Here is a 15,327-nt window from a genome sequence, read left to right on the forward strand (position 1 = left end):
ATATATACTGTATGTGTTGTTTGTTGTATATATATATATATATATATATATATATATATAAGAAAGTCTATTGTTTTTGCCATAAAACAGAAAAAAAACAACAAATAATAAAAAAAAAAGCCACAAAAACAACCTTTGGGGCACAAAACCACAGAAAAACACTGGAGGTACTGAGCATAACAACTAAAACTTTTATCATATTGGTCTGTTTACAGCCTGTAGAATGCCTACATAACGTCTATTTAGACTTGTAGTATGCAATCATCTTTTACAGATGCAGGACTTGCAGCTCATTCCAGGGCACAGTCACGTGCAACGCTTATGCCCATCACTGGTTTTTATTTTGGGAATCACCTAAAACAATCTGCATATAACACCTCATTTGATCACTCATCTGCAGGATTCGTCACATAAAGCCCACCTCACACTAAATCCCGTTCCTCCAACCTGCTTTGAAAAACGTGCCGTTCCACGTTGCATCAAGCTCTGTGGCATCCTGCTTTCCCCAGAGACTATCCAGACCCAGAGTGTTTGCTTATAAACAGGGGTTACGCAACAAGAAAAGGGAACATAATCGCAAATAAATCGCCATCTGGTAAAATATCTGCAGAGTGTTATTTACAGGAACTGGCACACATCATGTCCACTTGATATATGATAAATACAACACAGCCGTTGACTATCAGTCAAGAAATGTGAAGCCCTTCAGGGAGGAAAGAGGCAGCTTACTGGAGGGGAAATTCTTGTGAAATTCTTAGATTTCACACATGCTACAAATTAAACCAATTCATACTCGAAATATGAAAATTCTGGTAAACAGAGAAGATCCAACCGTGAGTGTAGTTGATGAGAGCAGTGAAGGTTTCTCTGTCTACCTAAAGGTTACACTCAGCCAGCTGCTGACGAATCAAATGGGAAGGGTTACCTTTCACCTCAAGACCTTAATTTGAAAATAGTTAATAACTCTGGCATTGTTCTGCTTCTGTCCTTTGCTCCCAAATGGGTGTGAGGTTGACCCCTCGATGCCAAAAACAACTTGGATTCGTAGATGTTTTTTTTAAACTGCTGAACGTGGTGCTTTTGTAACATCCAGTTTTAAGTCCGGCATGTTTCCCAGAATATTAAACACTTGCCCACAAAGTGGTTTCCTGACATGGCGTCAGCCTCGGGGAATGTTCAAGGCTTCACGGTCTCTTAGCATTCATGACTGCGGAGCAGGAGGAGTCTCCAACGTCTCAGGAAGAACCCTGGTCCTCCCACTGACCGCAGCGGTTAGACCGGGTAAAGACTACCCTTTCACCAAGGGAGTCTTTCTAGTCAGAGCGTGACAGAGTGTTTTCTGTCTGTTCTTGGCAGGGATGACGGGTCAGATACTTTACCATAATCAAAGACTTGGCGCTCTAGATCTTAATTGTTAGTTTGTCTGCAAATTAAAAGCAAAATAAACTGAGCTTGTAGATTTTAGTACAAAAAATGAGTAAAAAATGCAAGAAAAATGACATTTTTTGACAAATGGCAGGTCAGAGGTTAGGTGAGAAGAGAGGAACTGAGACGGCTTTAAGCTGTGCTGCATTTAGCTCAGAGTTGGAGAACTGGCTGTCTGAATCTGTGGGACTGACGAGAAGTGGACAGATATGCACAGCTGGGATCATTCCAGGCGCCCACCAGCCTCCCGAACCCTGACCACCAAGCATAAACTCAGCTTTATACCATCTGGCTGTACCCCAACTATACAGACCAGATCGTTTTTAGCTCTGCGGGGTCCAGACCAAAGAGACATCATAAACTGTCTCATTTTTAAGCTCTAAAAAATATGAAGATTTGCAATAATACAAAACGTAAAATGACACAAAGTAGTTCTATATACTGAATTACTGTTTGACAAGATTAATAAAGAGTCTGGATTGCCTTCAACCAAATGGAACTAGAAATGTCAGAACTAAAATCAACACATGAGATTTGTTAAACCCTTACTGTATTGGTTTAAAGGATTTATTCTAGTTTTGTTGGTATCAGAACAACCTTAGATCCAGCTTAATACAAACTAAACAGATCTAACTTGGACTTTATTAATCTTAAATGATTACAGGATTTGTTAAAAGAGCTACAAATTTGGGAAATCTATTAAAACAGCATGTATTATAGTTTTTTAAGTTAGGGTGAATAAGGAGGCTGGGAGCTCCTCGTCTAGGTTACCTTTAATGCTGTATAAAAAATAAAGGATTAACTCAGCGTGACGCATGGACCCAACATATTGCTTGGAGCTTCTTCTTAACTAGTGCTAAGTTATTAAGCCAACTTTTAGAGGGAAATAGACACTTATTACAGATCTGAGCCCATAGATGATGGACACACAGCAGGGTTAACAATAACCCTGTCTTTGTTTCTGCACTGAATGGATGCCATATTCTGTTTTAGGCTCCGCCTCCTCCAAGATTGGGTGCTGCTTACTGGGTTTCTGTCCAATTAGCAATCCCCTATACACAATTAAGAGCTTTGAAGCTGCACCTCTGGTCCATTTGTCTGCCTGTAAGATTGAATGCTCTGTGCATTTGTTCTGACATGAACGTGTTCAGGCTTTGGTATCGAACAGCTGCCTTATTGTTTAACCCCACTTTTCTCCTGTTAATGTGTTCCTCAGGTAGGTTTTTGTTGTAGGCTTTTGGTTTTATTTGAAGTCAGGTAAATCATTATTTCCTTTCTTTTAGGGGTGTTTTGTTTATCATTGGCCTAAACTCTCCCTGAAGCTTACCATACCACACAGAAACAAATCTTAAATATGGAGAATCAACTTCTTTAAATGCCCTTTTGACTTCTCCATCCACTATGAATTTATGTTCTTTTTCATATTTTCTCAGTTTTGACTACATACAAGCATGTACTATTGTATTAATTTCAGTGGGTTATGTTAAAACATAATCAGGTTCAACCAACTCCCAAGTAGTTAGTTCTATTATTAGATCAGGTCATCCAAATGTAGGAAAGTTTAATGAATATTTCGTCACGTTTGCTGAATCTTGCTGTACGTCATTGTCAGTAATGTTGGTCAGGAATCCTTTTAAAGGATTTTCTTGTTCGTAGGCGGTAACTGAGGGCAGACAGGAGAGCAGACCCTCAGGGAGTTAGTCACTAAACTGAGCTACAGTCTTTCCAAAGGAAGAGCAGACTTTATTTTTTCTGACTGGGCCTCCCTCAGAACGGAGGTGTGTGAACATGAGGCTGTGGTTCAGCCGCTCTCTGACTAACGCTTCCACTACTGGGATTTTCTATCCAGCCTCCACAGCCTCCTTTTTTCAGCACGTTCGACAACACGTGTGTAAAAAGCGCCCCGCCCATTCTCCTGCTGTCCAGCCCACATTACAAAACTTGGCAGGAATGAACACTGATCACGCTTCAGTTTAGACGAACAGCCAGACTCTTCAGCAATGACTTTCACATCTGCCACACCCCAGTTCCTGCCTCACTGGACCCCAGACTGCCAAACCTACGTGACTGATAACTGGTAGGCTTTGCATCTGGATTGTCTTTAGTGTCCAGCTTCCATTTTGGCCTTAGTTTGGCAGTAATTTATAACCAATAAAACTGAAGCTAGGCAGGCAGGAATCTAAATTTCACAACTAGAAGCATCATAGATTACATGCAGGTACCCTTTTTCATGCAGTGACTATAAAAACTAGAACTTGACTAAATGTTTGACATGAAATCCAATATCAACCAACTAGAATATTTCCCTATGCCAAATTATAATAAAACCTGACATAATTTTATCTCTGTTAATAACCCATTAACACTTATGGTTCAAGTTTTGCAACATAAAGACTTCAGTTTTGAATCACATTTGCTGGTGATATATGTCCCCTGTGAGGGGGTTAACATTGTGAAGACACCACCTCATAAAACTGGGATCTTCCGCTTGGTTAATGTGAGACACAAAGGAGAAATAAAGCACCAAGAGGATCCAGCTGCTCAACATGTGCTCTAACTGCTGGTACTGGAGTTTCCGGACATAAATCACCCCTCCATCCTTTTCTTTTTAAAGCAAGTTGCTGAAAGCGAATCAAACTCCTGCTCAGCTGTCACCATGAGAATAGAGGAAGGTGCATAACCTTTGCCAAGTTTTATTGCATTAAAACCACCTAACTGGTGTGTTCTCCTGTTTCAGCTGGAGTCTGAAATTTAACTGATGAGTCCCGGGGTATCTGGTTTGTTCAAGCAAACATGCTCTGGAGGACTGCAGCTGCTTCATTTTAACTCATCGCTTCAAGAACAAAATGTTCTTTCTCTGCCAACTTTAACTGAAGAGTCACTGTCGTGCTAAAACACATGCAAGAGAACAAGCAATTAAAAAAGCAAGTCAATAAATTAGATTTAGTCTAGAAATGGACTAGTAGATGCCAACACTATATATGGAGATTGCATATTTTTTTAGGCCAATATTGTTTGTTTTTTTCTTCTTATACATAATACAAATGAGGCCATTGTTTAAAAAAAAGTTATACAAGTCTTAATTTCAATGAAAATGAAATATTTCTGGCAAATCAAACAAAAGAATAACAATGGATATCATATGGAGGGAGCAACAGTGCATGCCCTTTACATGATTTCAAAGCATGGCTGCTGAATGCATGCATGAATCTGCTGATGCCGATACAATAGCAAAGGGTTAACATTCGCCCCCAAAATCTCGGCTTACCTTTTAGTTTACTTCTTTCTCATGTTTGAAATAAGCAACAAGAAATAAAAAGATTCAAATTAAATCACAATTAAATCAAATTTAATTGGAGTAATTTTACACAGAATGAAGAAGTGTTGATCTTTGAACTGTAATTCTAGATGCAGGCGTCTTTTTTGGGTGAAGAGGAAGACCCTGATTAAGAAGGCATGATCTAAGCATTGATAAAATTGTCTATAACACTGTTTTGTCAAAGACTGGTTTCAGAAAATGCTAATAAATGAAATAATTAACATACAGTTATCGTAAGGTTCACCAGAATGCAACCAATTCTTAAAAATGGTTAGAGTCGACAGCATTTTTAAAACAAACATGAAAAGGTTTTACACCATTCTCAGAGTCCTTTAAACCAGTGTGACCTTTCCATCTGCTGCACCGTTTTAATCACAAAAACATTATTACATAATGATAGCACAGGTAAAGTGTGGCACAAAACGTGCCGGAAAATACAAAAACATCCTCTAAGAATGACTGCTATCAAACTTGCACCATCTAATTATCTGGAAATAGGTCCTCCCCCTCTGCACGCTGATTTTCCAGCACGTCACAACATTGCACAGCTGGGTAGATCATCCCCACTTAATTAGAGGGAAAATATCCTACTGACCATCATCTGAAACACCACATCAGTCATTAGTACACAACAACAACAACAACACTGCACTGTGGAAAACTAGGCTGGTACAGATTAATATCCTGTTATTGATGAGGTTTATAAAAATACTTTAGTTAAATTAATAATGATGATTCTATTGTTCAGGAATGATTGGTCTATTATTACACTTTTAGGGGATAACCATTCGAAATTGGAAGTATGCTTTCAGATTAGTTAATAATAATACTTTGACACTAAATCCAAATAGTGCAGCTTCTTTCAAAGTATTCAAACCCTTTGAAGTTTCCAAACATTACATCCAAATTATATGGATTTAAGTTGATTTTTATGAGATGGAAAAGTTAAAATTAGTGCCTAATAATGAAGGAGAATGAAAAAGATAGATGGTTTGCAATATTTCTGACACATCAAAAGTCTTGCAAAACTTTAAAACAAATATCAAAGGTATAGAGGAGGATCTTTGCGAACTTTTTAAAAGTTCCGCCCTCTCCATTTAAAAAAAAAATGCACATGCACAACCGAGTACCCGCTCCTGATAGGCAACGCTATTTAAATGCATGCGAGAGCATGCAGGAGCCCATTTCTTCTCGTGCAAGCACGGCTTAGAATTTCCTGTTTGCATTGCTCATATAAGCTCACTTTCCAAAGGAAGATTTGTAAATTTTCCACTATGTCAGATTCACCACCAGTAAGTGAAAATGGGGATCAGCACGTAGGACGGCCTTATGTAAACAAATCACCAGAATGATTGACGCTTAGGAGGACCACTTGATGATCCACCTGGAAAAAGAACATCCTCCACTACACCTTTAACACTCACTCATTCAAAACTTTTTTTCTTGTTTTTTATTTAATGCATCCTTTCAAAGCATATGGAGCAGATGGTTACCAACAGACGGCAGCTCTACAACAAGATATCTCAACACACAATCCTAAATAGGTGAATAATTTGATTAAATACAGATTCAGTCAACTATGAACCTGCTTTTGAATGATTTTAACTGTTTCAGTGTTGAAGTGTAGGTTTGTGGTTGTATGCAGACATCCAAAGCCAGAGACGCCTCAAAACATTATTGGTCATGTTCCTTCCCCTTCGCAGATATCCGTCAATTTATCCCAGGAGATCCCAAACATTTCAGCCTGTATCAAAAAAATAGCAAAACAACAGACTGGAGACCCCCCATAAAAATAGTAGGGCTGTCCCAATCTGATACCGATATCAGAGAAAACTCCCCAATATCAATAAATGAATATCAGAATATTTCTCTAACATCTCAGAAAGCTCTTTGGTGAATGAGAAATGAGTCAGCTGTTTGAGGAAGGTCACTTGAGCAATCCTTTTCTTTTATTACACACTAATATCGGATCATTCGCTAATTAAAGCTGCAATATCAGTATCATATTTTGGATGAAAAAGTTGTATGAGGACCCCAAAACAAATGCATAGAATTACTCTACATTTAATTATGCATAAAGTGAAATAGTTATAAATAACATTTAATTGTATAATTCATAATTTCAGACGTATTTTTAAACATTTAATAGGACTTTTGTTTGTATTTTTAACATTTCTTCTTTGTGAAGTTTAATGGTGGTTGGAAAAATGTGAAAGTGCATTAATGCCAGTATTTTTCATATTTATATCATGTAATTAGATCATTTAATGTTACATCAACTTATTTCATTAGACGCTCATAATTATGATATTTAATGATACATTTTTCTCTCTACTTAGGGATTACATCCCCCCCAGGGGCTTTGAGACAGCCCTTGGGGGGGTAAACTTCCTCTACTTTGGGAACTCCTGATCTATCCCACATGATCCATATGAAATACCTCTAAGTTTGTAACATGTGGACAAGTTGAAGGGATAAGAAAACAGGTGGACGGTTTTATCCACTGACTGGTGGTAATGCCCACAGCTGGGAATGTTCACTATTTTAGACCCGACACAAAATGTCGATTCATGCTGAGAATAAACAGGTTGCTCATTGCTGCTGTCAGGTCAAGCAGCCCTAAAGAGGTGTAGCTACACCTTTTCCCTTTTCCTCTTCTCTGAGACTTAAAAGACGTTGGTCAGACTGAAGAAATATTTACAGGGTGGGGGACTGAACTGCACTAACACACCAGAAAGCCTAAACATACTGAGCACATAGAGAACAAGGAGGTGTTACCAACATGTACAACCTGTAAAAAAAAACATAGGAATAAGTGAAGTGTGTTCAGCAGTCCACATTAAGCATTTCATCTCACCTCTCCTTCATTTCCATCATTCCAAACACGGAACAAGGCAAGAAAATGATAAACAAGCTCTTTATTTTTTTCCTTCCTTCAGTATGTTACCTTAACTTTACACTGAAGCAAACATATATTCACTGTTCTGGCTGCTGCAGCCAACACCTCTGCCACACATCATGTATAAACAAACAAAAACTCTCCAGCATGAATGTGGGGAAAGCACTGCCTTTCTTTGAAGCTGCCAAACGAACGCTGCCTCAGTTTTAAGTGAAAATGAAGCAACACAAACTCCAGCAGCTTGTTTTTGGCCACTTGTTTTCAGACATGCTGAAGGAATGTCTGCATCGTCTCCCTCAAACTCCCTCCCTCCCTTCCTCTCCTACTGTCACGTTCACAAGCCCACACTGACTTTCCATCCGGTACAGAGGAGCTTTCTGCAGGCAGACGGGATGATATTCCTATGCTCTGAGTCATCACCATGATCTGCTGGCCTGCAGAGCGCCGCTCAGGTCTGGACACTCTTAATATACTAATGGAAGTCACTGGAAGACTTTTTAGACCAGAAATAGAATGGTTAGCTGTATTTATTACACCAAAAAATGAGCAGTAAAATTTTGAGTCTAATCGAAATGAGATTTCTGATAAAGATGTTAAGCTTGTGATAAGACCATGATTTATTAGAGTACAATCCCTGAGAGAAAAGTTGGAACGATTTGAATAAAAACTTGACTTTTCTTTCATCCAAAGCCTGTCCTCTGTCTATCTGTGGTTACATGTGCGAACTTGAACCATGCTTTTAGTGCACATTTGATCATTTTCATACAGCAGATGTCTCTGTGAGCCTACCTCCCCACTGAGTGCCTGGTTCCTGATGAACTTGAAGCCTGGGATGCGTTTCTGGGAGCACACCACCCCGACATCCTCTGAATGTTTGCAGTCAGAAACTCCAAAACCGTTTGACTTGCAGTGAGCCAGGCTCTTCTCTGTACCGGTGCAGTGCACGTTGTCTAGCCAGATATGACCTGCAGCAAAAAAGAAAGCAGGTTTATTTGTATAGCAAATATGTATGAGGTAATTCAAAGCATTTATTTTTAAATAGTAGAGAAGGAAAAGCAAAGACAATATAATATTTAAAACGGAGAGATAAGATTAAGCTCATGAAGGCTCTATCAAGTCTGTTACCCAATATCCAGCAAGATAAAGACTCCTCTCCTGTGGAATATATATGAACAATATAGACACACTGTCTACTTTTAAGGGTAGACTTAAAATTGTCCTTTTTGATAAAGCTTATAGTTAGAGATGCTCATAAAATCTCTTAGGCCTGGTCTAGATAATTTGGTGCTTCAGTTCTTAGAAACCGATCCAAAGATATAAATCTACTTTTAGATACACAGGGAATCAGTGCAACGACTTAAATACTGATATGTAATGATTTAACTTTCCGATGTTGATCAGGACTGTGGCAGCAGCATTATAGACAGGCTGAGGCAGTCTGATTTATTTTTACAGAGAACTCATTGCATGCCACCAAACAAAAACATGTTGAAAACATTTGAAAACTAATTATTTTCGTCCAAACGACATCTACATTTGGTTGAAAAGTGAAAAGCCATAATTTTCAGATTATTGCACTAATGTGGGACAAAATCAGACTGACCAACACAGTTAAATTTTCAGCAACTATATCTTGACTAAATCAAACAAACGTCTAAATGATGTCTTGTGTTTGGGGGCGAATATTCTTAACCTACAAAGTAAAAGCCTTCTCTTGTTTTTTCTGTTCTGTTGTTTCGGGAAACCCCTTGATCAGGCAATATTTTCAAGATGGCACCAGGATGATTTCATTATAGACTTCATGGATGAATTCCATCACTGCAGCCGGGTTTCTCCTCTATATTTTCTGCATCAAACTGGAGGAAATTCTGAACTATCTACTGAGTGACATTATGGACAGATTTACTCAGTAAAGGATTCATGTGGAGACATTACATCCCTTATTGATAGTCAGGAATGTAATTCCCAAAAAGTAAAAAAAACAAACCACTGGACATTATTTTCCAACTCTGAAGACATTTCGCTTCCCATCTAGGAAGCTTTTTTCAATTCAAAATGCCTGGATTAGCGTTGAGTTCCAAGCTCTAAAGAGCGGACCAACAAAGCCTTCTTATGGCTTAGAAACATGCAAATTGTTTTCTAACAATAACAAGGCTTTTTTGTGCCACTCTATAAAGCTTTGAACTCAATGCTAATTCTGACATTTTGATTGAAAAAGCTTACTAAAAGGTAAGCAAAAAGTGGAAAACAAAGTCCAAAGGTTTTTTTTTTTTACACTTTTTTTTTTTTTACATTTTTGCAATTACTATGAGCTCAATGACTGCAAATATTCACCAACATAATGGATTTAATCCTCCATAATCTATTTAAAGAAGAGCATAAAGATAAAGGCACTGTGGGTATGATGAGTGTTCACTAAGATTAATAAACAAATAAAGCAAAGTAGTACAGCTCCCTGGAATAAGATCTGAAACAGTTTAGCACAGCAGCAGAGAATCTGATCAGTCAACAAGTTGACCAACAAAAGGCAATCAGCTACAAACTGCCAGCAGGTAGAGCTCCTGCTGTGCTTTGACTGCGGTTGATAGTAGAGGACATTAAAGCATTTCGGTTTTTACTAAAGAAGTTGAAAAATACAGGCTGCTCAGTGGAGCAGTGGGTAGCACTGCTGCCTTGCAGCAAGAAGGTTCTGGGTTTGATTCCCAGCCTGGGGTCTTTCTGCATGGAGTATGCATGTTCTCCCTGAGCATGCGTGGGTTCTCTCTTGGTACTCTGGCTTTTTCCCACAGTCCTAAAACATGACTGTTAGTTTAATTGGCTTCTCTAAATTGTCCTTAGGTGTGCGTGAATGGTTTTTCTCTGTGTTGTCCTGCGATGGACTGGCGACCTGTCCAGGGTGTATGCCGCCTCTTGCCCCCACACAGCTGTAATACATATGTCTTCTTGGGTTTCAGTTTAACTAGATAATCACTTTATTAAAGCAAAATGTGTGAAGCCCACATTTTTGCTTAATTTAATATGCATTAAAGCTTCATGTGAGCCGCCCTCCTTAAAAGCTCCTCTATGTAAGTTACATGGCGGTCTGAGCTTCCCTTAACACAAGAGCTAACCTTAAAAAGCTGTTGTTAGGTTATAAAAACTCACCACTGAAACTGTTTTATTATGCTGCCCATGGCCTTCAGGGACGTAAACCTCTTAGTTACAGGTCTGGCACCCCTAGTGGTTAAAAGTTACACTTTGCTGCTTTAAAATGAAATTTCAGGGAAGCTTTTTTATCAAACCTGACAGCTTTAGCCTGGAATTACTCTCCGTCAACAAGTTTCTTAGCATTTCAATTGAAGAAATGGTGCTTACTGTCGGTAGCAGTTAGTTGGCTGACAAAACGTGACTAAAATCCGCTCAGACTGAAGCGATCTTCTGCTGCACAGCTGGCAGATCCGAACCATGCATGAGGAAAACCACGCAGCTGTAGTCATGGGAACCTTCAACGTGCTGCCATCCCTTAGACAGACTCCACATGTTCCTGAGGAACATTGTGATCATACCAAGTCTTTGACTGCATGGTCACACAGCGCTTTCCCTCCATTACCTCTGGATGGAGGAATCTTACAGCACAAAAATTGACTTTGATTTTGGGGTGAGATCCAGCAAAGTCTCTACGGGCTTTTGAGCAAAAAATACCAGTGATTATTGCAGCAGTAAAAAAACTATTTAAATGTTTTCCGGGATTTTAAAAGGCCCTCAGAGAGAAGCAAAGAGCACAGTTTAATCATTTTAATAACGAGCGATTACTGCAAAGTTAGCCAAGAAATAGAGGATAGTAATATCAGCCAGTCTAACTAAAACTTCTAAATAATAGTCGATTAACTATATTGTTCTAAAAAGGAAGTTACTGTTATACAATTATGCTGTAGATCAAACTCCTTTGGCAATGTGTCTCTTCAGAGTTTCTGGTGATGTAGATGCATTGCAAACGTTTTCACCTCATTAAACCTTTCCAACATTTTGTCATTTTATCACAACCGCAAACTCTGCATGTCTGGAGGAGGGGGCAGTTTTTCCCAGCTCAGGGTAAGGGGTAATGTATTTAGAAGGGTGCTAAAACAAATATGGCTTTTTACGTAAGAGCTGCAACAGTTATTTAAAAAAAAAACTGCAAGAGTCTGATTTGCAGAAAACTGCAAACCATGTAGAGGAATGTACTCTGGTCAGACGAGAGCACATTTAAAACTTTTTCACTCATATGCTAAACGCTGAGGGTGGCAAAAAACACACAATCAACATCACATAACTGGACAAAATAAAATTTCTATCCTTATTTAGAGATTAAAAGTCAATGAACCCATGATTAATTTACTATCTTTTACAAAAATTCTAAACAATACTGACATCATGACATGTGTGGGCCTGCTGGGGTTAATAAAAGTAGCTATTATACCGAAATTTCCATAATAACTGCTGTACTTCAAGAATTTAACTGGAAATCTAGTTACTCTGCCTTTAATTAGCAAGTCCCCATCCTAGAGGAGGAAGAGTGGGGCCTTAACAGCAGTCCAGGCTGAATTTATAGCAACTGACAGAACAAACAGAGATGAGGATGCCATCTATGTTTCTAAGGCAACGCATGAAACAATATAAGATGGAGAAAAAAAAGCAAAAAACGAAGGAGTTTTTATGTCTGGGTCACAGCGCTTCCAGTGGATCGCCAGTCTGAGCGGACGGATGTGCTGATGAGGAAAACAGCGCCAGAGGGGATTACCTCTCAGACGGGGAAAACCTGGAACTCATTCAGAGATTCCCAGGGAGCAAACGGAGCTGAGAGCAGACATATGCTGCCTGCCTCTAAATGTATGTGGTTGTAGGAGTCAGAGATCACCCACCAACATCCTAAAAACCCCTGATCCCTGCTCCTCTGGTTACATTTCAGGAAGTTTTTCAATCGATTTCACTCATTTAGGAGAATTTCTAACAACAGAGCCTTCATTTCTCACCTTCCCCCTTTCCAAACTTGGCTGAAGGAGACCAGGACACAGCATCAATGAAGCCCAGCTCTCTGCACACCACTTGTGCAGCTTGGATGGTGAAGTCATCATCACACACTGTCCCCCACTCTCCGTTGTAGAAAACTTCCACTCGACCCTCGTAGTGTTTCTTCTTCTCCCCTGCTAGCCGCAGCTGGATTGCAGGCTTGCTGGGGTCTGTCTGGGCACTGATCAGTGCCGACATGCATAGCAACGCCATTAAGAGTTGGTTCACCATACTGGAGACAAGATGAGTTTTCTACAGGGAGATACGACAACATGTGACTTTTATTATCTGCTTTACAAAACTGTTGTCAACAGACCCTTTTGGGTTTCTTTGTGCTGCCTTTTGCATATGATGTCAGGGAATAAGTGGGAGCCATGATAAAATCCTGGTTTGGCCATCATATCACGTTTCCACAGGCCCTTTGTGAAACCACAAGTATAGAACCAAAATTTACCACACTTGCTTTCAGCATATGGTTTTTATTCTGCTAATAAATATAAACTCTGAAGTTCTGCTAGTAAAAAATGCCTCTAAGCAGAGTTGGAGTGTTTTGGTTGAAAACTAACATCAGGCCTTTTTCTATCTGTCTAACTGGGAGATAAATGGGAGCTCCTGAAGACAGGGCGCTCAATGTCTCTTTATCTGCTGATCTGGGACTCGAGGTCCATGTGAACTCTCTGAACTTCAGCAAAGAGAGAAAACTGAAACCAAATATTTAATGAAAAGCTTTGAACTTGTCGGCTCTGGGACCACAACCCCCCCAGGGGACTTAAGGTATGGAAAGAAGAAAGTTAGGAGGAAAACTCTTCATTAGGTAAGGAATGGGGGGGGGGCAACTTTCCGAGTTGACGTCATGGTGAAAGCCCAGCAAACTGCAGACGCTTGTATAAACACCTCCTTGGGTGAAAGGTCAATAAATTGTCAAACTGCGTGGGATGTCGCTGGGGAGTCAAAGTAAAACATGCGGTTCAGCTCCCCTAAATATTACTATAGACAGCAGGAAACTTTAAAGGCCTCCTAGTGACAATTCTCTATCCTTTTTTTATCCTATGAATCGGTGAAGTGATGTTTTTTGAAAGGAAAAAAAGAAAAGTGTTCCTTTGATTAAAGATCCCCCAAAGTCAATGAACAAGCGCTTCCAACTCTGACTTCAAGTTACTGTCGCTGGAAAATAAACCTTCACAGTCTGTCACCAAACCCTGATTGAGAAAACATCCCCACAGCACCATACTGCCACCAACATGCTTTATTCTAGCCCTGATTTTGATAACATTCCCATGGTTCCAGGTTCCCATGGAAATCTGGTGATACTGGGGTTGGGGTGTGTGTGTGTGTGTGTGGGGTAGAATTTGATTTTGGGTGTTGGAGTTTTATCATATTCTTTCTATCTGGAGATGATGCAGATTGAAAAGATGTTTAATATTTGATGTATTGTTTTCAAATTTAACTGTGCTTCAGACCTCCTAATATCTTAATAATTTGCTCCCAGAAACTATTGGCCAACTTACATTTTATTTCTCATTGGCACAGCTAAATATATTTGAGTTCAGATTTACTTTTCAAAATATTAACCTGCAGATAAAATCCTTTTTTTAAATGGTGCATCTTTTTTACTATGATGTTTTCCAACAAACCTGTGATGCCTTTACAGAACATCTGGATTGATGCTGAGATTGAATTACAAACAGATTTAGTGTAATGATGACTTAATAAATGACTTCTGACAGAGTTGGATGAACAACATAGAACAACTTTTATGTGTAGAAATAAACAGATATCTCTGTGTCTGTCTGTCTAAAAAAAAACAATCAATAAAATAGATTAATATTTGTGTGTAGAAAATGTAAAGAAAAACAGTTCATATGGCTTCAGAAAGCATAATTAATAAAAACATGAACTTAAAAATCACTTATAGCTGAATGGATATATCCAATGTGACTTTATTTGTTAGCTTATTTGCCATTAACTTTTAAATAAAAAGTTTAGATGAGCCCCCAAAAAACTAAGTTCATTTATATAGGTTTAAACTGCAAAGACAGAGTAATCATGAAAAATGTCTTTACAAAAGTTATCAGGCAACAATTAAAAAGGGTTTCGAGCAGTTTGCAGAAGATAAAACAAAGAAGGAAGACTTACTGTGATGCAGAGGAACAAGCAGGCTCTGGTTGGGTGGTTTCTAACCTGTTGGAGGGGATGGAGGCTACAGCAGCGCTTCTTTGTCTCCTTAGTACTTTCCAGGCTGTTTTATCTGGCCTCCCCGCACAGCTGGTAGCCCCCTCCATGACCACTACTCACTACCGAGAACAGCCAATCAGAGGACGCCTCAGCATCCTGACCCCGCCTCTGCCCTCACGGTAATTTGTATTGGATAACTCCACAGCCAATCCGCTTCGCCTCCTTATTTAATCTGGAAAGTTTTCTTATATCAATAATTTCTATTTAAAATCAGTCTTAAATATGAAGACCTATTAATAAGTGAAGAAATGTTTCTCTAGTTTTATTGTTATTATTTTTTTAAATATATTTTTCGTAATTATTTTAGTGTCAGGACATAAAAAGAACTTAACATTAAATACACTTAAGTGCTGATACTTTACTCGAAGAAATGTTTGCGTAATTTTAGATCATTTTTATTTAATTGTGACTCAGGGGTAAT

At 39.0% G+C, this 15,327-nt stretch overlaps 1 protein-coding gene across 1 annotated transcript in view; it reads right to left on the bottom strand.

Moving 5' to 3' along the window:
* LOC107097287 (lysyl oxidase homolog 2A-like) overlaps positions 1–14,939 on the bottom strand; it is a 28,550-nt gene extending 13,611 nt beyond the window's left edge. Inside the window, exons 1-3 of the mRNA XM_015394384.1 lie at positions 14,808–14,939; positions 12,635–12,923; positions 8,433–8,608 (exon numbers count right to left, since the gene is read on the bottom strand). Of these exons, the coding sequence (XP_015249870.1) occupies positions 8,433–8,608; positions 12,635–12,902 (444 nt within the window). The 5' untranslated portion in view covers positions 12,903–12,923; positions 14,808–14,939. The remainder of the gene's footprint in view (positions 1–8,432; positions 8,609–12,634; positions 12,924–14,807) is intronic.
* Between the last annotated feature and the right edge of the window lie 388 nt (positions 14,940–15,327).

The sequence above is a fragment of the Cyprinodon variegatus genome, unplaced genomic scaffold, assembly GCF_000732505.1.
Source record: "Cyprinodon variegatus isolate N-32 unplaced genomic scaffold, C_variegatus-1.0 Scaffold682, whole genome shotgun sequence".
Classification (NCBI taxonomy): domain Eukaryota; kingdom Metazoa; phylum Chordata; class Actinopteri; order Cyprinodontiformes; family Cyprinodontidae; genus Cyprinodon; species Cyprinodon variegatus.